General features: G+C 46.1%; 1 protein-coding gene across 12 annotated transcripts in view; it reads right to left on the reverse strand.

Moving 5' to 3' along the window:
• Nucleotides 1–18,986, reverse strand: part of PCCA (propionyl-CoA carboxylase subunit alpha) — a 438,870-nt gene extending 419,884 nt beyond the window's left edge. For 11 of the 12 annotated variants that reach the window (XM_070048637.1, XM_051850469.2, XM_008260152.4 and 8 more), the window contains exon 1: nt 18,678–18,986. In XM_070048637.1, coding sequence (XP_069904738.1) covers nt 18,678–18,782 — 105 coding nt within the window. In that variant the 5' untranslated portion in view covers nt 18,783–18,986. The remainder of the gene's footprint in view (nt 1–18,677) is intronic. The other variant, XM_070048642.1, reaches the window with a different exon arrangement.
• Nucleotides 18,987–23,218: the final 4,232 nt, after the last annotated feature.

Here is a 23,218-nt window from a genome sequence, read left to right on the forward strand (position 1 = left end):
AACAATCTCACTTGAAATTAAGTTTGAGTTGTCTGTTAAATTAGAGCAGCATTTTGTTGTTGTTGTTGTTTGTTTGTTTGTTGACAGGCAGAGTGGACAGTGAGAGAGACAGAGAGAAAGGTCTTCCTTTGCTGTTGGTTCACCCTCCAATGGCCGCTGCGGCGGGCGCACCGCGCTGATCCGATGATGGGAGCCAGGTGCTTCTCCTGGTCTCCCATGCGGGTACAGGGTCCAAGCACTTGGGCCATCCTCCACTGCACTCCCCGGCCACAGCAGAGAGCTGGCCTGGAAGAGGGGCAACCAGGACAGAATCCGGCGCCCCAACCGGGACTAGAACCCGGTGTGCCGGCGCAGCAAGGCGGAGGATTAGCCTAGTGAGCTGCGGCGCCAGCCTAGAGGAGCATATTCGTAACACCTCCCAACACCCTATTTTATTTTTTAGTAGTATATAATCCATAGCTACATGATTTTGTAAAGTCCTTTTGGTTTTACTTATCATTAATCTATGATAAAGCAGTTACCAGGCAAGCAGGCATAAGAACCCTTTTTCTGCAAACTCTCTGCTTCATTTAGCTTTCTTGAGGGCTGACATCAGCGACTTCATTTTTATTCTCTTCTTGTGATCATCCTTTTTAAGCACCCACTTGATCAAATGTCTTGTGGCTGGCTTTTATTTGTCCACCTTTTATATGCCAGGTTAGATCTGACCTAGTTGTTGATCTGGTCCCATATAGGAAGGGAAGTATTTTATAACCAGGAGTCAGTGTCAATAACCTTTTCAGCTACATTTAAGTTACATAGAGGTTCTAAGAGAAGTTATAACTATACCTGACAACTATTGCTGAAGTCCATTGCTAGATTGATGGTTATTTATTTGAAAGTCAGAGTTATACTGAGAGAGGAGAGGCAGAGAAAGACAGAGTGAGAGAGAAGGTCTTCCATCCGATGGTTCACTTCCCATTTGGCCACAACAGCCAGAACTGCATCGATCCCAAGCCATGAGCAAGGAGCTTCTTCCAGGTCTCCCACATGAGTGCAGGGAACCAAGGACTTGGGCCATCTTCCACTGCTTTCCCAGGCCACAGCAGAGAGATGGATCAGAAGTGGAACAGCTGAGATTAGAACCGGCATCCATATGGGATGCCAGCACTACAGGCCAAAGCGTTAACCCACTGCGCCACAGCACCAGCCCCAGCATTTACATTTTTTTAAAGATTTATTTATTTATTTGAAAGGCAGAGAGAGAGAGAGACAGAGAAGAGAGGCAGGAGAGAGGCCTACCATCTGCTGGTTACTCCCCAAATGGCCACAACAGTCAGGGCTGAGCCAGGCCAAAATTAACCCAGGAGTTTCCTCTGGATCTTCCACATGGGTGCAGAGGCCCAAGCACTTGGGCCATCTTCTACTGCTTTCCCAGGCCATAGCAGAGAGCTGGATCAAAAGTGGAGCAGCCGGGACTGAACCGGCGCTCATGTGAGATGCCTGCACTGCAGGCGGTGGCTTTTCCTGCTACACGACAGCACCAGCTCCAAAGAGTTTAACTTTTAAAACTCAACTGTTTCTAACAATCAGTACAGAACAGATGAGATTACATTAATAAAAGACAAAATCCGTGTCTCCTTGATAAGAATTAATACATGAAATCATGCCATCACTTTGAAAATTTAGCTGAGTCAGAACCAGAAAGGAAAACAGCATAGGGCAGAAGAAACCTTGCTGCTGGATCAAAGCATCAGATTTTAGTTTGCTGTCAGTGTACCTTTGAGAACAGTGCTCAGTTTTTAGAAACTCACATAAACAACCTTCTTTTGATCTCAGCCAAACTAATCTCACACAGAATTTATCTTCCACAAGCCTTTTTTTTATTTCCACATTTTTATTAAATTTTCACCCACTATATTTAAACTATGGTCAGGGTATAGTTTAGTTCCCTACACTGTAACAAGTACCTGTCACCTATTCCACACACCTTTTATAACATTCTTATATTTCCTCACTTAACTATCCTAAATTGTTTCTGTCTTCTTACAGAACACCAGCTATTTTATTTTAGGACAAATATCTTTGTAACCAATGTCTTTTTTTATCCAAAAAATTCTCTTCCCTTCTTAATCTTTCTTACCAAGAATACATCCTTAGAACTTTTTGAAAAAAAATTTTGGGGCCAGTGCTATGGCAGAGCAGGTAAAACTACCACCTGCAATGCCAGCATCCCATATGGGTGGTGCTGGTTCAGGTCCCAGCTGCTCCACTTCTTATCCAGCTCTCTACTATGGCCTGGGAAAGCAGCAGAAGATGGCCCAAGTCCTTGGACCCCTGCACCCTTCTGGGAGACCCAGAAGAAACTCCGGGCTCCTGGCTTTGGACAAGCACAGCTCCAGCCTTGGAAGCTATTTGGAGAATGAACCAGTGGATCCAAGATATTCTCTCTCTCTCTCTCTGCCTCTGCCTCTCTGTAACTCTTTCAAATAAATAAATAAATCTTTTTTTTTTTTTAAAGAAAAGAACAATGAACTATGAATAGGAAGCAAATTAACTTTATTATTGTATTCCAATAAAAGACCAAGACTACCTCTGATTTATTCCAAATATTTCCAATTAAGAGTTAGAGTACTATCCCCAATTTTTTTATTTTTTTTTTAAGATTTATTTATTTATCCAAAAGGCAGAGTTACAGAGAGGGAGAGGCAGAGCCAGAGAGAGAGAAAGAGAGATCTTCCATTTGCTGCTACACTCCCCAAATGGCCCCAACAGCCAGGCCTGGACCAGACCAAAACCAGGAGCCTCAAACTTCATCCAGTTCTCCCACATGGATGCAGGAGCCCAAACACTTCGGCCATCTTCCACTGCTTTCCCAGGCGCATTATCAGGGAGCTGGACTGGAAGTAGAGCAGCCAGGACTCGAACCAGTGCCCACATGGGATGCCAGTATTGCAGGTGGTGGCTCTACCCACTACACCACAGCAGAAGCCCCCATCCCCAATCTTACAAATGAGAGCCAGGTTGTAATGGTTACCAAGACATAAGCACAAATTTGTGGAAAGTCTTGAGTTATTTTTATTAGAGACATTAAACAGTGACACTTTCCATTAACATTAATGTCTACGCATACATATAATTTGGGGGCCAGCATTGTGGCACAGTGGATTAAGCTGCCATTTGCAACACTGGCAACTCATATGGGTGCCAGTTTGAGTCCTAGATTATCCACTTACAACCCAGCTCCCCGCTAAGTGCCTGGGAAAGCAGCAGAAGATGGCCCAAGAATTCCCACCCACATAGGAAGCCTGGATGGAGCTCCTGGCTCTGGCTCCGGCTTGGCCCAACACTGGCTGTCACAGTCATTTGGGGAATGAACCAGTAGATGGAAGATCTCTCTCTCCCTCTCTATAACTCTCCCTTTCAAATAAATAAATACTTTTAAAAATATATATATATATAATTTGTGGTGGAAAAAAACGACAGTTTACCAAGAGTCTCCTTACTCCTCATTGATGCAATCAAACAAAAATCTAGTCTTTTTCCACCTTCATCAGAATGGTCATAATCTATAATTTTTTTAAAGATTTATTTATTGATTTGAAAGGCAGTTGCAGAGAGGCAGAGGCAGACAGGGATAAGTCTCCCCAAAAGGCTGCAAGTGGCCAGAGGTGGGCCGATCCAAGGGAGCCAGGAGCTTTTTCCAGGTCTCCCATGTGGGTGCAGGGGCCCAAGCATTTGGGTCATCTTTTAGTGCTTTCCCAGGCAATAGCAGAGAGCTGGATCAGAAGTGGAGCAGCCAAGACTCGAACCGGCGCCCATATGAGATCACAGCACTGCAGGTGGCAGCTTTACCCGCTGTGCCACAGTGTTGGCCCCCAAGAATGGTCATAATCTAGCAACTTCACTGTTAGAGCAAACTTAAGAGGATAAAGATTATGCTTCTCCCCCAAAAATCGTGCGTTTATAGCCTCAGCCAATGCAGAAAACAAACTCTTTGGTAAAAGAGGCGGCATAAACCAAACGCACATCTGCAAGAGACAAAATATAACCTGTACAAGCATCTTCAGTATTCTAACTGGCTTTGGAGAATTAGGAATAAACAATAAAGCCTCTGTCCAGGGGAGGGAATGCCCAGGAACGCAGTACTGGGCATAGGAAAGAACTCAGGATCACAAGTCCTCATGTACTCCCTCATGCTATCTCTATGACTCCAACAAATCAGTTTAACCCCTCAGCTCTCTGCTAAGAAATGAAAGCTCTCAGATGACTTTTCTCTAAGGTCCCTTACTAAGTTACACCACTCCACTGTCACTGTGAGATTAGCACATGTGCACGACAGCCTCTGAGATTTACTAATGGACAGGCAGTACATTCTAACAGAATAGGGAGACCAAGAAAACTGTGGCACAGATCCCAAGTATTTACTACTCTGAGGCTACTCACAATGACAAAAGGCTGAACTACCTACCCAACGGACATAAAGCTAATTCATAGATTTTGGTTAAGTATAAATTATCTAGGTTTCTAGGGTACTTTTTAGAACAAACACCTCAGAACATTTGGGCTCCATCTCCTATCTCCATAGACAAGCTCATGAAAATTGGACAAAACAAACCTGGATCCACCAGAAGACAAGAGTTTCAATCCCAGAACAATTCAGAAAGTGCTAAGTGGAACCAGCATTTAGCTGGCATCCAATATTGAACTGTTTGGGTTCATTTCTGGACTCTACCTTCCTGCCAACGCAGACTCTAGGAGGCAGTGGTAATGGCTCAAGTAGTTGGGTTCCTGCCACCCGTGTAGAAGACGTAGATTGAGCTCCTGGCTCCCAGCTTCCAACTACAGCTTGGGCTCAGCCCAGGCCATTGCAAGCATTTGTGGAGTAACCCAGGGGATGGGTCCATGTGCATTCTCACTCTCTGCCTCTCAAATAATTTTTAAAAACAATTGTTTCCGGCCGGCGCCGCGGCTCACTAGGCTAATCCTCCACCTTGCGGCGCCGGCACACCAGGTTCTAATCCCGGTCGGGGCGCCGGATTCTGTCCCGGTTGCCCCTCTTCCAGGCCAGCTCTCTGCTGTGGCCAGGGAGTGCAGTACTTGGGCCCTGCACCCCATGGGAGACCAGGATAAGTACCTGGCTCCTGCCATCAGATCAGCGCGGTGCGCTGGCCGCAGCGCCCGGCCGCGGCGGCCATTGGAGGGTGAACCAAAGGCAAAAGAAGACCTTTCTCTCTGTCCCTCTCTCTCACTGTCCACTCTGCCTGTCAAAGAAAAAAAATATATATATATATATAAATAAAAAAAATTGTTTCTCTCTGTCTCTCTCACTGTCCACTCTGCCTGTCAGAAAAAAAAAAAAAATTGTTGAGTGGTCAAGCCCTGAGCTGACTCAATGTATACTGCATTTACTTTCAGGAGATTAACAGTAACACAAAACTAAAATAAAAAACACCTACCCCATACAGTTCTTTCCTTTTTTACAGATTTACTTATTTATTTCGCAAGTCAGAGTTAGAGACAGAAGGATCTTGGTTTTACCAACACTAGGCCATAACACCAGCCCCACCATACAGTTCTTAAAACCAAATCTAACGCAAGCTATAAGATTCAAGCACTGTTATATATCAAGATTCTAACTGGAATTCCCTTGTCACAAAATTTATAAAATGCATTAAATTTATAAAATGTCTTCAATCCACATGAATTATACTCTATAAATAGTAAACAAAAATTTGACATTTTTATCAAAGTCTCTCAACTGCCCAGTTTTTAAAAAAATAAGGTTGTACTAGTTAATCTGCGAGAAACACATTAAAAATATACTCAACATTTAGTAAACATGAACACAAAATGTAAAAGACTCAGGTTGGGTCAAACACACAATGAAAAAAGAAACAATGTTGAACATCTATAAAACAGTGGCTGGCACTGTGGCATAACAGGTAAAGCCACTGCCTGCAATGCCAGCATCCCATCTGGGCACCTGTTCTAGTCCCCACTGTTCCACTTCCAATCCAGCTCTCTGCTGTGGCCTGGGAAAGCAGCAGAAAATGCTCCCAGTCCTTAGGCTACTTTACCCACATGGGAGACCTAGAAGCCAAGACCTTCTGGCTCTTGGCTTCAGATTGGCCCAACTCTGGCTGTTGCGGCCATTTGGGGAGTGAACCAGTGGACTGAAGATCAATTGATTCTCTCTCTCTCTCTCTTTCTCTCCTCCTTTCCATCCTTCCCTCCCTTCCTCCTCCCTCCATCTCCCTCCCTCCCTCCCTTTCTCTGGAACTCCGCCTTTCAAGTAAATAAATAAATCTTTATAAAACCAATGATGATGCTAGGATAATGAGTAACTGCATGGCACTAATAAAACTTAATGTAGAAGAAGATACACCATGACAGCTACCTGAGAAAAATTTGTTTTGGAAAATTTCTGTTACTGTTCAAAACTACTCTTTTTGGGTGCTGGCACCATCACCTGCAACATCAACATTCCCTATGATTGCTGCTTGAGCCCCAGCTGCTCCACTTCCAATCCAGTGCCTTGCTATTGTGCCTGGGAAGGCAGATGATGGCCCAAGTGCTTGGGACCTTGTCACACATGTGGGAGACCTGGATGGTGTTCCAAGCTTCTGGTCCCAGCCTGGCCCAGCCCTCCCTGGCTGTTGCGGCCACTGGGAGAGTGAATCATCAGATGGAAGACCTTTCTCTCACTGCCTCTCCCTCTGTAACCGTACCTTTCAAATACATAAATAATAAATAAAAAATTCAAATAAAAAATTTTAAAAAAAACTTGGTTCTAAAGCTCTAACACTATATTTTAGATTCATTATGAAAGAAAAAAGCACACAGATTATATACATGTAAATTTATAATAATGTGGCCCAAGTTTTAAAAGTTACAGATGCCCCTAATTACCCAGTAACTGGACTCAGAACCTGCAAAAGCAAGCGGAAGTGTAACAACAGAGCAACTACTAAGGGAAAGCATTAGTCTGGGCCCCTCCCATAGCAAGTCTGAACTGGTTTGGAGTCAGCGCTATAAACACTCTGTTCATGTTTACTCCTAGCAGACCTTGATACAAATCCAAAACTGAACCGTGCAGGTCCCCCCCCCCCCCAAAATCAGACTTTTGTAAAGTTACAAAAGAAAATTTATTTTTTAAAAAAGGATTTATGAGCTACTGGTTTGAGTCCCAGCTATTCCACTTCTGATTCACCTCCCTGCTAATGGCCTGGGAAAGCAGGAGATGGCTCAAGTATTTGGGCCATTGCCGTCCATATGGGAGACCTGGATGAAGTTCCTGGCTTCAGAAGCCTGGCTCACCTCTAGCCACTGGGGTCATGTGGGGAGTGAACCAGCAGATAGAAGATCTCTCTATCTCTTCCCCTCTCTCTGTAAACTCTGCCTCTCAAATAAATTAAATAAATCAACCTTTAAAAAGATTGAATTATATGCTTGAAAGGCAGAATGACAGATCTTCCATCCTCCAGTTCACTTCCCAAAATGACCACAAAATAGCCAGGACTGGGGTCAGGCTGAAGCCAAGAGCCAGAAGCCAGGAACTCCACCTGGGGCTGGGTCCTTGTCTGCTGTCCTCCCAGGCACATTAGCAGGACGCTGGATTGGAAGCAGAACAGCCAAGACTTCACTAGGTGCCCCAATATAGGATGCTGGTAGTACAAATGGCAGCTTAACTCACTGTGCCATAACAGCAGCCCCAGAATATTTCTTTTCATTCAGGGAACAGGTTAGTAGAAATCTGCTAATTTGGGCTTCTACACAGACTCTTCACACTTGTTGTCTTTGTTAAACATAATTATAAAACAAACTACTAAAAGTCCAATCCAAAATTCTTTTAAGATACTTCCTCAAAACAAAAGTTCTCAGGAAAAACTTACATGATTCCTTTTGTGGGGAGCAACCCAGACTGGACTGAGTTACTGGAATTAAGACTTATTCTATGCATCTGCTCTCCCACAATATGGCGCTGGGAGAGGAGAAAACAGCTTCTACGCAGCTGCCTCTTGCCAACTTGAGTGATGACCTCCAGGAGCTGATCCTGCTCCTGATTGGAGGAGAGCAGCGTACTCGGCGTGTGGGCAGCTGAGTTAGGATTGGCGGAGGAGGACTATAAAGGAGGAGAGAGACAGCATGCACGAGGAACATCTAAGGGGAACATCTAAGGGGAACACCTGTGCAGCCCCCGAGAGAGCCGGCCGGCGGTGTGCCGCTCCCCCGCGGAAGTGGGGAATGTGGCAGGGGGAACCGCCCTTCCACGGAGGTGGAAGGGATGGTAGCCAACCCGGGAAGAACCAGCAGCAAACCCGGGGAGGGCCAAACAGACCAAAGAACAGCGCAGGGTCCTGTGTCGTTCCTCCACGAAGAGGGGGAGCGACACCTTTTACAATAACTATTTAGTATCACAGTCAAAGGACAGGTCAAGGTGTACAAAATGACTTCCCAGTAACATTGCCACTGTTTTCCTTCGGAATAAAAATATCTTGTACCTTCCACACATAGAAATGAAATGCCTACTAACAGTGGGCACAGGTGGCAGGACCCCAGAGACCCAAGACCTAGGTCAACTGTTAATTCCATTGCTTCACTGCTACAAGACAGAGTCAATCACTTCTCTCTCCATTCATAAATGTAGGCAACAACAACTCCCGAATTCCTAAAGAGCTGTTAAAAGGAACAAATGAGTCTCATAAAGCGGCCCCCCAAAAAAAGGTATTACACAGGAACTCAATACAACTATGCAGCAGTCCCCCAGAATGTGAATGTAGTCACTAAGCACTCTGGTCTAGACTCAGCTCTGACCTGGCTTCATATCCTGACTCAGAAATATCCTCATCTGCAAGCTGGAGTCAAGGACAGTACTGACCTGGGTCCTCATGCTGTGATGAGGATTAAACAAAAATGTACTAAATACCTAGCACTGCAACAGGCATTGTGGCACAGTGATTGCTGCTGCTTGGGACACCAGTCTCCCACACCAGGACGCCTTGTCAGAGTGCTGGCTCCCCAAATTCCAACCCGCTAGTCCTGCTAATGCACACTTCAGGAGGCAGCAGATGATGGCTCAAGTACTTGTGTCTCTTCTACCGATGTAAGAAATGCAGATTTAGTTTTGAGCTCCTGGATTCAGCCTGGCATCCCACATCACGTTGTCAATTCGAGTCCAGGTACCTCCATTTCCCACCCAGCATCCTGATAATACATTCCACAAGGCAGCAGCACTTGGGGCCCTGCCACCCATGTGGGAGACCTGCATTGAATTCCAGGCTCCTGGCTTCAGCCTGGTCCAGCCCCAGCTGTTCCAAGCATTTGGGGAAATAGCCACCAAATCAAAGATTCTCTCCGAGCATCTTTCTCACATGTATCACTCCGTCTTTCAAAGAGAAGAAGGTCGATTTTTTTTTTTCAAATATCAACAAAATGGTACTGCTTTTAGACAAACTGGATGCCTCCAGCCCTTGCAAACAGGGAAACAAAGATCCTTTTATAAGGTAAACTATCTCCTACTTTCAAGATAGGGCATCATGTAGCAGCCAACTGGTAAATCCACTTAGTAATTTTCCTAAAAGAAAAGTTTAATCACTATATTCTGCCAAAACCAAGCCTGCTAATGTTGTTAATACACCCACAATATCATTCAGGTGAATACTACCCATGATTCTGTGGACAAGCTAATTCTCTATCAGCTTGTATTCTGCTTACAAGAAGAAACTGATTGCAAACTGTTGAAATCTTTACTTAGTATAGAGCTGGTCTTCTATATACAAAGTCAATTAAAAACAAACCTTGGCCGGCGCCGCGGCTCACTAGGCTAATCCTCCACCTTGCGGCGCCGGCACACTGGGTTCTAGTCCCGGTCGGGGCACCGGATTCTGTCCCGGTTGCCCCTCTTCCAGGCCAGCTCTCTGCTGTGGCCAGGGAGTGCAGTGGAGGATGGCCCAAGTACTTGGGCCCTGCACCCCATGGGAGACCAGGAGAAGTACCTGGCTCCTGCCATCGGATCAGCGCAGTGCTCCGGCCGCAGCGGCCATTGGAGGGTGAACCAACAGCAAAGGAAGACCTTTCTCTCTGTCTCTCTCAGTGTCCACTCTGCCTGTCAAAAAAAAAAAAAAAAAAAAACACCTTAATGAAGAATGAGATGGGAGAGGGAGTAGGAGGTGGGATGGGAGTAGGGGTGGGAGGGTGGGAATGGAGGGAAGAACCACTATATTCCTAAAAGCTGTACATATGAAATTTGTATTCATTAAATAAAAGCCTTCTAAAAAAGAAGAACTGATCATCCCAAGTGTGCGTTAGCAGAGCTCTTACCCAGGTCAAAGTCAGCCCTGGCAAACGCTGCGTCTCCAGCCCTTCCAATGCCCTCGCTTCCCTGCTTCCTGACCCGGAGTGCCAAAGTACCAGCTGAGTGTTTCAGAATTTTAACAGACTTAAGTGATCTTTTAAGGGACTGTCTTCAATGAAGACCCCAGGGATGTCAGGCCGTTCCACCTCCACACAGCTTCTTTTTTCAACACACTTTGCGTGGTCTTCAGGACCTGGAGTGCCATCCCCAGGTCCAGTCTGAACACCTCACAGGAAGAGTACCTGGGAGACACGGTGACGTCGCAAGATTCCCCAGGCCCTGCCTCTCACTAAAGTAGAGCACCAGGAAGCCTCATCACCAACCCAGCCAGTCTGCTGAGCCACTCATGCCCCGCTGCCGGGCTGCTGCTGCACGGCTCCTCGCCTTGACCATTTTCCTCAACCACACAGGAGTTCTCCATCAAGCCTGAAAGGCAAGGACTAACCCAGGGCTCAAAAGGCATCTCCTCATGGTGGGGCCAATTCAGCTGCACGATCTGTCCAATGTGGCAGCCACCAGCCACCCGAGGATCCTGAGCCCTTGAAATGGGACGCAGTCAAATTTAAAGGTGCTCAAGAGTAAACTACACACCAGATTTTGAAGACTTAGTACCAAAAAAAGGCAAAGACTTCACTGGCAAATATTTATATTTTACATGTTGAGATAATATTTTTAACATATTGGGTTAAATAAAATGTTAATTTTGCATCTTTTTACCTTCTGAACATGAGTCTACAAAATTACAGTTCACCATATACAATGTTTCTGCTTCACAGGGATAATTAGACTACTCTGCACCAGCATAACCTAGAGGGCTGAGGGCTTGTTGAAACACAGGTGCTGGCCTCCACCCTCCGCCTTCTGGCCCTAAAGGCCTGGGGTATGGCTGGACAAAGTGCATCTCCGACACGTTCCCAACCAGAGCTGCTGCAGCTGCTTGCCACCACTGGAGTGCTCCCCGCCTCTGGGATTTAGAGCGGCCCTGTGGGGAAAGACTGAAGCCGGACTCCGGCTGGGGTGCCCCTTTCCTTTGCTTTCTCCCCAGCCTTGTCCCACTTCCTTCACTCTTCTTGGCCACTTCCTGCACAAAAGCCTTTCTCAGGCTCTGCTACTAGGGAACCTGGCCATCTCCCCTCCACAGGACTGGTTTCACACAACTCGAACCTTCACAAAGTGCCAGGATTCACACCAACTACCAGAGGAAATACCCATGCAGTTTTTGTAAAATGAGTAATAAGGAAATTGTCTGTCGGATTGCTAGCCGCCCTGATACTCCTATAATGTATTCTATCCCACTTCAAGTCCTGTTTATCCTTTATGTTATTATGTTTCTTCTTTATGCTATGCAAGTAGAGTCAAATAGCCTACTGCTCTCTTCTTTTCCATGCCTGCTATGAAGATCAAGCTAGTTTTTATGACCTTCTTTTTACTACTATGGTTAATACAGTATGATAAACGTATTATCATATGTCATATTCTCATCACAGTGCTATTCCCAAATTATTATCATTTTGAATTAAAGAATCTCCTTCTCTGTTATTTAGGCTGACAGCCATTATCCTATTATTTTTTCCTACGGCACACTCACTACTCTTTGAGCTTTCCTATTTATGTGAACACTATCAATGCACACTATCAGTGTCCTCTATTCACACAGAACCACAGTGATGGCAGCGGTGCTCACGAAACAGTGTCTGGGATATAGCAGGTGTAACAGGGTTGGATGGTGGCCCTCACAATGATGTATACATGTCCTAGAACCTGCAAAAAGGGGTCTTTGTAGATATAATGAAGTAAAGGATCTCAAGATGAGATCATCCTGGATCCTGCCATGGCCCTGAATCCAATGACAAACACAGCTTTTGTAACAGAAAGACAAGAAGACACACAAGGAGGAGGAAGAAGAGGCCACGTGAAGGAAGAGCCTGCAGTGCTGCCACCAGAAGCCAAACCTCAGGATCTCCGAGGCATGCAAAGATGCTCCCCTATCGCCTTCAGAGGGAGCGTGGCCCCACCAACACCTTGACTTCAAGCTCACCCACTCCAGAATGCCACGAATTCCTCTTGCCTTACGCCACCAGGTTTAGGATGCAGGCAGCCTTCCAGCTCCTTGCTAATGTGCTGGGGATGCAGCAGATGATGGCCAAGTACCTGGGCCCCTGCCACCCATGTGGGTGACCTGCATGGAGTCTGGCCTAGCCCTGGCTGTTTCGGCCCTTTGGGGAGTAAACAGTGGATGGAAGATATCTCTTTCTCCCTGCCTCTCTCTATATATCCTTTTGCCTTGCAAATAAATAAATCCTAAAAAAAAAAGTTTCCAGGATAAAAAATACCACGGAAAGTATGCCACATGCATGATGTATTACTTTTCCTGAATAAAATTACAAGTCTGTATCTTCCAGCATTTTTGAAATTCTCTTTTACTTTGATCTTTTTTTATTGGTCCCATTACAGTCTGTGGTATTTTTTTATGAAAATGTCAGTGGACATTTAAAATAAATTAAAGAAACTAATGTTTTTAAATCACTCAATACCTTATCTTTCAAAAAAAGATGTAGCTTTGCTTCAACCATTGAAGCATATCTTCACACAAAAGCAACAATTTGGCACAGGACACTTTGCTGTGCTATGAAATTATTCTCTTTAAAGAACAATGGCCTTCTCAATCTTTATTTTTATTCCTTGACCTCTTTGTACTTGGGACCCAGTGAGCAGACATGTTGTCATTTTTTTCTGGTCTCCTCAGTGCATACCGTGATGCTTGGGGCTTACAAGACACTGCCAACACTTTTTGAGCAATGGGAGCTAGATCTCTACTTGAATGAGGGACTACAAATGACTTCTAAAGTTCTTCCCCTGTTTAGTAATACTATATTACACTGGCTCCTCTCGATCCATTCATTTAAACCCTATCAACTCTTCTTCCAAACCCTAATTTAAGACTACAGGATGGAGTATTTATTCAATTAAATATTAACACACTCACTACATCATTCGGGACTCAAAAAAATAAATCTCTTTCAAGAAAATAAAGGTCACTATTGGAGCCAGCATTGTGAAATATTGTGAAATAGAGGGTACAGCTGCTGCCTGCAGCACCGGCATCCCACGTGGGCACTGGTTCAAGCCCCGGTTACTCCACCTCAGATCCAATTCCCTGTTAATGTGCCTGGAAAGGCAGTGGAAGATGGCCCAAATGTTTGGGACCCTGCCACACACATGGGAGACCTAAAAGAAGCTCCTGGCTCCTGGCTTTGGCCTGGAACAGGGCTAGCTATTGCAGCCATCTGGTGAGTGAACCAGGGGATGAAAGCTTGCGCTCGCACTCTATTTCGCTCGCTCTCTCTCTCTCTCTCTCCTTCTCTCTGTAACTCTTTCTTTCAAATAAATAACTGTTAAAAAAAATTCATCATCTTTCTCCCCATTTAGCAAAGAGCTGTAGAAGTTTTTATCTCAGTTCTAAACCTCTTAACAGAAAGAAATCCAAAAAATACACGGATAAATTCACAAATATCTGTAAATATTTTTATAGTTTTTTAAATGTATATTTATTTGAAGAGACAGAGTGAGAGAGAGAGAGAGAGAGGTGCCTCCCATTCCTCTGGTTCATTCCCTAAATGTCCACAATAGCAGGTGACGGGCCACACTGAAGCCAGGAGTCAGGAACTCCATCCAGGTCTCCTATATGGGTAGGAAGAACTCACGTACTGCAGCCATCATCTGCTGCCTCCCAGTGTACACATCAGCAGGACGCTGGATCAGAAGTAGAGGCACTGGGGGTGAACATCATGGTGTAACAGGTTAAGCCACCGCCTGTGACACCGGTATCCCATAAGGGTGCCAGTATGAGTCACAGCTACTCCACTTCTGATGCAGCTCCCTGCTAATGTGTCTGGGAAAACAGCAGAGGATGGCCCAAGAGCTTGGGCCCAAGTCATCCAAGTGGGAACCCAGATGAAGTTCCTGGCTTCCACCAGGCCCAACCCTAGTGCATGCGGCTATTTGGGGAATGATCCAGCAGATGGACAATCTCTCTCTCTCTCTCTCTCTCTCTCTCTCTAACTCTGCCTTTCAAATAAATAAAACAAACCTAAAAAAAAAAAAAAAAAAAAAAAAAAAAAGTAGAGACAGAACTGGAACCCAGGCATTCTGATACGGGATGCAGGCTTAACAACTGCACCAAACACCCATCCCCACAAGCATTTTATTACACCAGAAACTGATTTGTGTAATCACCTTAGAAGTGTTTTGTTTGTTTGCTGTTGTTGTTGTTGTTGTTGTTTGACAGGCAGAGTTAGACAAAGAGAGAGAGAGACAGAAAGGTCTTCCTTTTTCTGTTGGTTCACCCCCCAAGTGGCTTCTATGGCTGGAGCGTTGTGGCCTGCACACTGAGCCAATCCAAAGCCAGGAGCCAGGTTCTTCCTCCTGGTCTCCCATGCGGGTGCAGGGCCCAAGCACTTGGGCCATCCTCCACTGCACTCCCTGGCCACAGCAGAGAGCTAGCCTGGAAGAGGGGCAACCGGGACAGAATCCGGCACCCCAACTGGGACTAGAACCCGGGGTGCCGGCACCACAGGCGGAGGATTAGCCTAGTGAGCTGCGGCGCTGGCCAGAAGTGTTTTTTCCCAAATGATTTGTCAGAAATTTGCCAGTATGTTGGAAACATTTACCTCTGGGCAATTCTGAAGCACTAAGGCAAGCTTAAACATTTTTTTCCATGCATACTGATACAAAACCAAATCAAAGATCTCAAAGAACCTACAGCTTAAGCACCACACAATGAGTCCATAATGCAAGGGAGAGATAATCTGTAATTGGAAAAGCAAGACTTTGGAATTATATTATCCAAGGTTAAAATTCTATCTCAGCCAATTGTGTACTTAAATTACTTAACCACTCTGAGTTTTATTTCCTCTTCTGTAAATTGGGATTTTTGACCTAGTTGCTACATGAATTTAAATACATATATATATATATATATATATATGGAAACTAAGGAATACAAAGGTCTAGCAAAGTGTAGCAATTACCATAAACCAACATCTTGGAGCCAATGAATGTACACAAAATTTTAAAACTGGGTTTTTAAGAGGAATGTGTTAAGAAGCTGATACACACAACAAGTAAGTAAAGACTAAAGGGTGAACTCTACAAATACCCTAATAATAATAATTTTTTAAAAATCTGCTAACTGGCTAAAAGGCAGGCCAGGATTCTCTAGACTGGAGTCTAGGGTTAGCTCTCTGCTTTCCAACCAACCGAAAGGTTTGCAGAGTGGAGGGAAGGATGGGAGGGGTTAAAATCTTCAAAAGCGTCTGCTTCAAACAGACTGGGGGCACATTTCAAGTTCATGGAGGGAAGCAGCAGCTCAAGTTCCAGTGCAGCAACACTGAACTTCGGCAGCGCTTCCCCTCAAGCAGGAATTCTTTGCTGGCACAAACATAATGCTACTCTATTGTCAAGCATTCATACCTATTGTGTCAACATTGTCCGGACAAAGTATAGTCTCTGCTGGGACATTAAACCGAAGAAAACAGGTAAGAAAAAAATCAAAGCTTATATATTACAAGGTAAGTGTGTAACAGCAAGTACAGTAACAACTTTCCTCTCTCTCTCTCAGCCTCCCCAATCTAAAATGTCAGTGTCATCCCTCCCACCTCCAGCATCAATGGCTTCCAACAGCGTTAAGATAAACACCAAACCTCAAAACAGGATTGACAACGTCCACCAGGGTCTGATTCCTGCTTCCCCCTCCGGTATCTTCTCATCTCTGCACCAGGGACTCAGCAGGCTCTTCTCAGATCTTCTAACCTGTCATTCCCTCTGGCCACAGGACCTTTGTATGTATTATTCTCTCACACATAACATTCATCTATCTTTGCCTAGGAAAAGGTCACCTCCTCCTTGAAAACAGATCGCAATTCTCACTTCCAAAGGAAAACACTCCCTTACTTCACGCAGTATGGTATGATTGAGAGCACAGGTCCTGGGGTTCCCAGCCTTAGGTCTGCACTTGCACGCTCTACAGCTTTGAGCAAGTCACACAGCACTTTCTGCTTCACTTTCCTCCTCTGTCAGCAGAGCATATACGGCTGCTTAAGGACTACAGAAAATATTTCAAGAAAAGCCACAGAGCAGTATCTGCTAGAGTTCCAGATCACCTTGACTTCGTCAAATTCCTCTACTTTGTTACAACATCAGGACCTCTCCCCTACACTTACTTGTTTCTCCCAAGTAGACTATAATCTGCGACATTAATCATAATTAATCCCTAGAGCTGGAACACAGGAGGCATTTAACAAAGATTTACCCGGGCAGGGAAAACAGCTGAACAAGAAGCTGAAGCCCAGCAAAGGGACCAGTCCTATACACAAAGCCCCCTGTGTAGGAGTCCAAAGTCCAAGGCTTTCCACTACACCGCGCCGGCTCCTAATGAACACATTATGTGTCTTACAACTACAAGTGATGTGGCCAACCAAGATGGAAAGATCACAGAGTGGGTTGGGCATTGTGGCAACAGCTGGTCAGGCCACTGCTTAGAACACCTACATCCCCTATCAGTGTGCCAACTGCAGTGCCGGCCACTCTGCTTCTGAGCCTTCTTCTTAATAATGCACCCTTGGAGGCAGCAGTCAATGGCACAAGTGCGTGGGCCACCTCCCAGGCAGGAGATCCAGAGGGAGTTTCACAATCTTGCTTCCACCTGGCCCAGCCCTGGCTATTATTACAGGCATTTGGGAGTGAACGAATAAATGGAAGATTTTCTCTTTCTATGTCTGCTTTTCAAACAGATAAACTTCTTTTAAATTCACAGAAAAAAATTTTTAAAGATTATAGAATGATAAATATTAAAAATCAAAAACCTTATGACCACCAAAGAAGGATGTACTTTTCTCTGAAGGGAGGAGAGAACTTCCACTTTGCTTATAGCCTTGTCTAAATACTAATGGAGACTATGGATTTAAAAGGCTTCCACAGCCTAGGAAGCTCATGTCAAGAGCCTCAGGTGGTCACTGACATCACACATAAGAGTGTTAATTGTTAAATTAACAACAGGAGTCACTGTGCACTTCCCATATGTAGGATCTCTGTCCTCAATGAGTTATAAGAATTAACTATAAAACTTGTTCTCAAATAGTTTGTGTGTGTGCATGTGTGTGTGTGCAAATTGTTGAAATCTTTATTAATATAAAGTCGGTCTTCTGTGTATAAAGTTAATTGAAAATGAATCTTAATAGAGAAAGGGACTGGGAATGTGAGAGGGAGGAGGAGGTGGGGTGCGAGTGGGGCTGGGAGGGTGGGTATGGGGGGAAGAATCAGTATATTCCTAAAGCCATACTTACGAAATTTGTACTCCATAAATAAAAGGTTTCTTTAAGGGTGAAAAACAACCGTGTGCCAACAGAGAACAGCAAGAGCATTTGGAAGCGAACACCAAGGACACACAGGTGCAGCTCTGCCTCTTCACTCTGCCCAGCCGGCCTCAGCTCAGCAGCAGGGGGCAGATCATCCCTAAGGCGTCTTCCGGTTCTAAATTTCAGAGACAGCAGTTCATGTTATGCTGCCTTTTTCAGAGTTTTCTGCTTTTTCTTCAAAAGTTTAACAAGTACACTGAGCCAGCTGGCAGGTGTTCAGGGCGCCTTGACTTTTAAAGAACTTTGTTCTTTTGTCACTTTTAAAGTCACTTTGTTCAAGTGACTTCATAAACTCAGTTAATACAGTAGGTTAGGCAGTCTATGCCCAGAAATAACTAGACTTCACATGCAAGGAACAGAGTAAACAGGAGCACACGAACACTCCAACCGGCAAGGCAAGCAGCCAGGCGCCTGGGTCATGCAAAACACAGGGTAGATGTGTTTAGAATCCGGCTAACCACCACGCAGAAAAGAAAAATACCTCACAGGGCACAGTCACATACAGTATGACGCGGTGTCACGGACTAAGGCAGGCGTAGACCGCACTGGCACCCCGACTCCTCACAGCACTTTCAAAGCCCAGACACACTCACCACGCTAACTGCCGCGCCGCACACACACACGGAAACCGCCCCAGGCCAGCAGCCGCACGCCGGCCCGGCAGGGCAGAGAGCCGCCGGCTGCCAGCCTCTGCTAGGCCGCTGCGCTCCGGGATCCTCGCGGGCCATGGCGGCCACGGGGGATGCCCCGTCGGCCCGCTCTAGCGTGGAGCCCGGGGGGCGGCACGAGGGCCGCGGACACCGGTGTCCCCAGGCGCCGCCGGGGCAGCGGGACGCAGCCGGCGCTGCCCGCTCCCCGACCACTGAGGAGCTGTGTGAACAGGAAGCCCAGGGAGCCCAGGCCGCCGGAGCCCCGCCGCGGCTCACCTTCAGGGTCCTCAGAGCCGCGCTTCTCATCAGCTGCTGCGGCGGCAGCCTCCCACGCCGCCCAGCCGTAACCAGCGCTACTGCCCCTACCCACAGCCCCGCCATTGCAACCCCGGCGGACCGGCGCTCGGCTGACCTCTGACCCCGCCGAGGGGGCGGAGAAGGGGAGCGCCTGGGCTCCGGCCAATCACAAGCCGAAGACCCTAAGCCCCGCCCCCTGCTGCCCGGGGAGAGGGAGCCAAGAGGGTCGAGTGGAACCGCCGAGGCTGGGAACCAGGATGGGAGCCAGGCTGAGCCGGAGCGAGCTAGGACCCGAGGGAGCCGGAGGGCGGGCCGATGCGCTCGACCTTAGTCCGGCTACAGGCCGCTGACCCGAGGCAACCCCGGGAATGGGAACGGCAGCCTGCTCGGGGTAAAGCCGGCTCTGTCCCGGCGGCCGCTGGGCAGCCCAGGCGCAGCCGTGCCCCGAACGTCCGTGACTCCCCTGAAGTCGGGCCGCCCTGCGGCTGTGAAATCGATTCCTAAACATCGAACCGAGGGAACGTGGACAACATAAAAAAAGTTCTCGGTCTAGAAATCAGATCCGAGCTCACCTCTTCTCTCTCAGTCCAAGCTGGAATCCGTGTTAGCGCAGCCACTAAGCCGGCTCTTGGGCTGCTTGCCTCCAATTCTGTGCTGCTCAGCTCTGCAAGACCCCTGCAGCTGACGCAGTATATGCCAGAGAGAGCCACTCAGCTAGTAAGTGTTTAACCGGGGCTTGAGCTCAAGTCTGCCTGCAGTGTTCATGAACCAGGCACTTGTTTCGTTGTATCGTTTTGTTATCCTGTGTTAATTTTCAAACACAAAAAACAGAAAATAGCATTGTGATAACCCAGGCACCCCTCGGTTTCATTTTGTCACTCCTCTTTCATTTATTCCTCCACCCCACCCCACCCCACCCCTTTTTTAAGCTTTATTTTCACTGATTTGAAAGGGAAAGAGAAAACAGAAAGAGGGAGAGCCAGAGAGAGATCTTCCATACACTGATTCACTCCCCAGAGGGCCACGATGGCTAGAGCTGGGCCAGGCTGAAACCAGGAAACCAGAACTCCAGGTGACCCATGTGGGCGGCAGGGGCCCAGACACTTTGGGCCTTCCTCCGCTACTTTCCCAGGCTCTTTAGCAAAGAGCTGGATCAGAAACGGAGCAAGATGGATTTGAACCTGAAGTCCAATATGGGACTCCGGGATTGCAAGCAGTGGCTTAACACACTGCACAGGCCTCCCCATTTTCCCCCTTTTATTATTATTATTATTATTATTATTATTATTATTATTTTGCTGGAGTATTGAAAGCAAATCTCAGCCATAAGATCATCTCACTGATAAATATTACAGTATACAGAGTTTGCTCTGAAGTGCTGTGCATCTCTGAGAGTCACCTTGTGACTGGCTCTGTGGCACAGATTAATCCTCCACCTGCGGCAACGGCATCCCCTATGGGCACCGGTTCTAGTCCCGGCTGCCCCTCTTCCCATCCCACTCTGCTATGGCCTGGGAAAGCAGCAGAAGATGGCCCAACTCCTTGGACCCCTGCACTCGCATGGGAGACCAGGAAGAAGCACCTGGCTCCTGGCTTCGGATCCGCGCAGCTCCAGCCGTTGCAGCTATTTGGGGAGTGAACCAACAGAAGGAAGACCTTTCTCTCTGTCTCTCCCTCTCACTATCAGTAACTCTACCTCTCAAATAAACACAAACAAAATCTTCAGGGACATCCTGAGTTTGTTTTCAATACTTTTTTTAAGATTTATTTTATTAATTTGAAAGAGTTAGAGAGACAGAGAGAGAGATTAGATAGAGCTTCCATCTGCTGGTTCACTCCCCAAATGGCTACAATGGCTGGAGCTGGGCCGATCTGAAGTCAGGAGTCAGGAGCTTCATCCTGATCTCCCACATAGGAGGTAGGTGCCCAAACACGTGTGCCATCTTCCATTGCTTCCCCAGGCCACTGGAAGGGAGCTATATGGGAGGTGGAACAGCCAAGACACAAATAGGCACCCATATGGGATGCTGGCATTGCAGTTTTACCCACTACACCACAACACAGGCCCTTAAATGGTATCATTTTATCATCTTTTCATTGAAAGGCACTTACAGAAGAAACTGCTTAGCCTCATATATCCATTCTCTGTTCATTTCTTTTTAAAAGTGTTCCTGAATTTAGTGTGGCACATGGCCATCCAGTCAAAGGCTGCAGTATCCAGTCCCCGCTTATAAGAAGGAGTGGCCATATGACTAGGGTCTAGCTTGGAATGGAAGGACTGCCCTTAAAAAACAGTGAGTGTGCCACCTATGTCATCTTCTCTCCTTCCTAGTGGAAGACACATTGTTAGGGGCTGGAGCAGCTATCTTCATCATAGATGAAGCAATAAGATATGAGGAGGTGAAGCTGGTGCCTGCAGTGCAGGTATCAAGTCCCAGCTGCTCCAATTCCAATCCAGCTCTCTGCTGTGGCCTGGGAGACCAGTGGAAGATGGCCCAAATGGGCATCTGCACCTGCGTGGGAGACCTGGAAGAAGCTCCTGGCTCCTGGCTTCAGATAGGCACAGCTCCGGCCATTGTGGCCATCTGGAGAGTGAACCAGCAGATGGAAGACCTCCCTCTCTCTCTCTGCCTCTCCTTTTCTATATAACTCTGAATTTCAAATAAAAATAAATTAATTAATTAAATTAAAAATAAAGATGACCCAAGACCTTGGGCCCTTGCACCTGCGTGGGAAACCTGGAAGAAGCTCCTGGCTACAGGCTTTGGATGAGCCCAGCTCCAGCCATTGCAGCCATCTGGGGAGTGAACTAGCAGATGGAAGACCTCTCTCTCTCTCTCATAAATAAATGAATGAATCTAAAAAAAAAAAAAAAAAAAAAAAAAAGTCTGTCAAAAGGTATTTAAGAAGGCAAAACAGTACAAAAAGAACCTTTATGGACCTGACGCTGTGCAGATGCTGTAGTAGCCAGCCCTGGAATATTAGGTTCAGGTTTTTCTGCAAAATAGAAAAACACTGTATCTCAGTTCACTTACTGTGTTTTGTTCTGTTTTGCTTTGCTTTTGTTACAGCGTCCAAACATATACCCTAACTAAAAAAGCACTTATATTCTTGGCTTTCTCAGGTGAAGTCTAGGTTCTAAGGAAGCTGAGTGCAGGTGTGGCAGGCACAGGCCCTCCAAACTCGTTCCCTTTTGGCATGAATTCCCCTGCACACCCTTATCGTCGATGTGTCCAGACCTCCTTTACAGGTGGTGTTGTAAGACTCCAGTCCTGGCTGATGCAATGTACGTAGACAGGAAATCTACTGCCTTCTAGGCTTGGCACAGAAAAGCCACATGCAATCTCCCACACCTGCCTTTCCCTGCGCAGCTGCCGATTCTCAGCTGGGCACAGCCAGATGGAGCCTGGGGCCCTGAGGCGCTAAGGAGAACAGCTCCTTCTCGCCTTCCTGCACTAAATGAGATAAACCTTTTATTTTCGTAGGCCATTGAGATTTGGGGATTGCTGGAGCAGTTAGTCTCCCCAGCCTATACAATAATAGCAGAATTTAGAGGAAAACTAAGTAGAGTAAAATAAAAGAGACTATATAAATCAGAAGGAAAAAGAGCAACGTAGATCTCATTTTTCCTTGAAAAGGCAATAAAGGTACCCGTAAAAGTATATAATTCATCAGCATTATCAATGCACAACTCTTCCAACTCAAAATGACAACTATTTCACTATTAATAAAACTAAATTAGACCACTGCTTAAAACTTTGTCAGAATAAAAACAGGCATGAACAGTATGTTGTGAGTACAGTATTCATCCCTGGTTAACAACCAAAGCCTCTGAAAATGTGGCAAAGAGGATGAGCATTTGGCCTGGCAGTTAAGACATGGTGTGAGACGTCCTAATTCATATCAGAGCACCTGAGCTCAAGTTCCAGTTCCACATTCGATTCCAGATTCCTGCTAATGCAGACCTGGGAGGCAGAGATGATGGCTCAAGTAGTTGAGTTCCTATCATCCGCATGGGAGACTTGGACTGAATTCTAAGCTCCTGGCTTTGGGCTAGCCCAGCCCAGAGCATTATGGGCACTGGGGGTGTGAACCAGCAGATGAGAGTTCTCTCTCTCGTTGCCTCTCTCTCAAATAAACAAAAAATGACTTCACTAGAAGAGGGCACTTTAGAACAGGGGTCTGCAAAAATTTTCTGTAATGAGATAGAGTAAATATTTCAGGATGTAAGGATCACATGCATCTCTGTCACAAATCTGCTTAGCTCTCAGACTCTAGAAAAATGGGGGCAGGCCAGACTTGGCCTAAAATGTAGTTTGCTAATCCTACTCTGTGGTAGTACTACTCTAAATGTAATCCCAGAATCAGTGCCAATCTGCAAATCCTTGCAAGAAGTCTATGATTATAGAAGAACACCTGTCTACTATTGCTAATAGGGCTGTGGTAAGATAAATGCTGCTCTGTTTGTTTTTATGGCAACAGAGATCTGTAATCAACACTGAATGCTAACACTGGAATGC

This window comes from Oryctolagus cuniculus, chromosome 9 (assembly GCF_964237555.1).
Source record: "Oryctolagus cuniculus chromosome 9, mOryCun1.1, whole genome shotgun sequence".
NCBI classification, from domain to species: Eukaryota; Metazoa; Chordata; class Mammalia; order Lagomorpha; family Leporidae; genus Oryctolagus; species Oryctolagus cuniculus.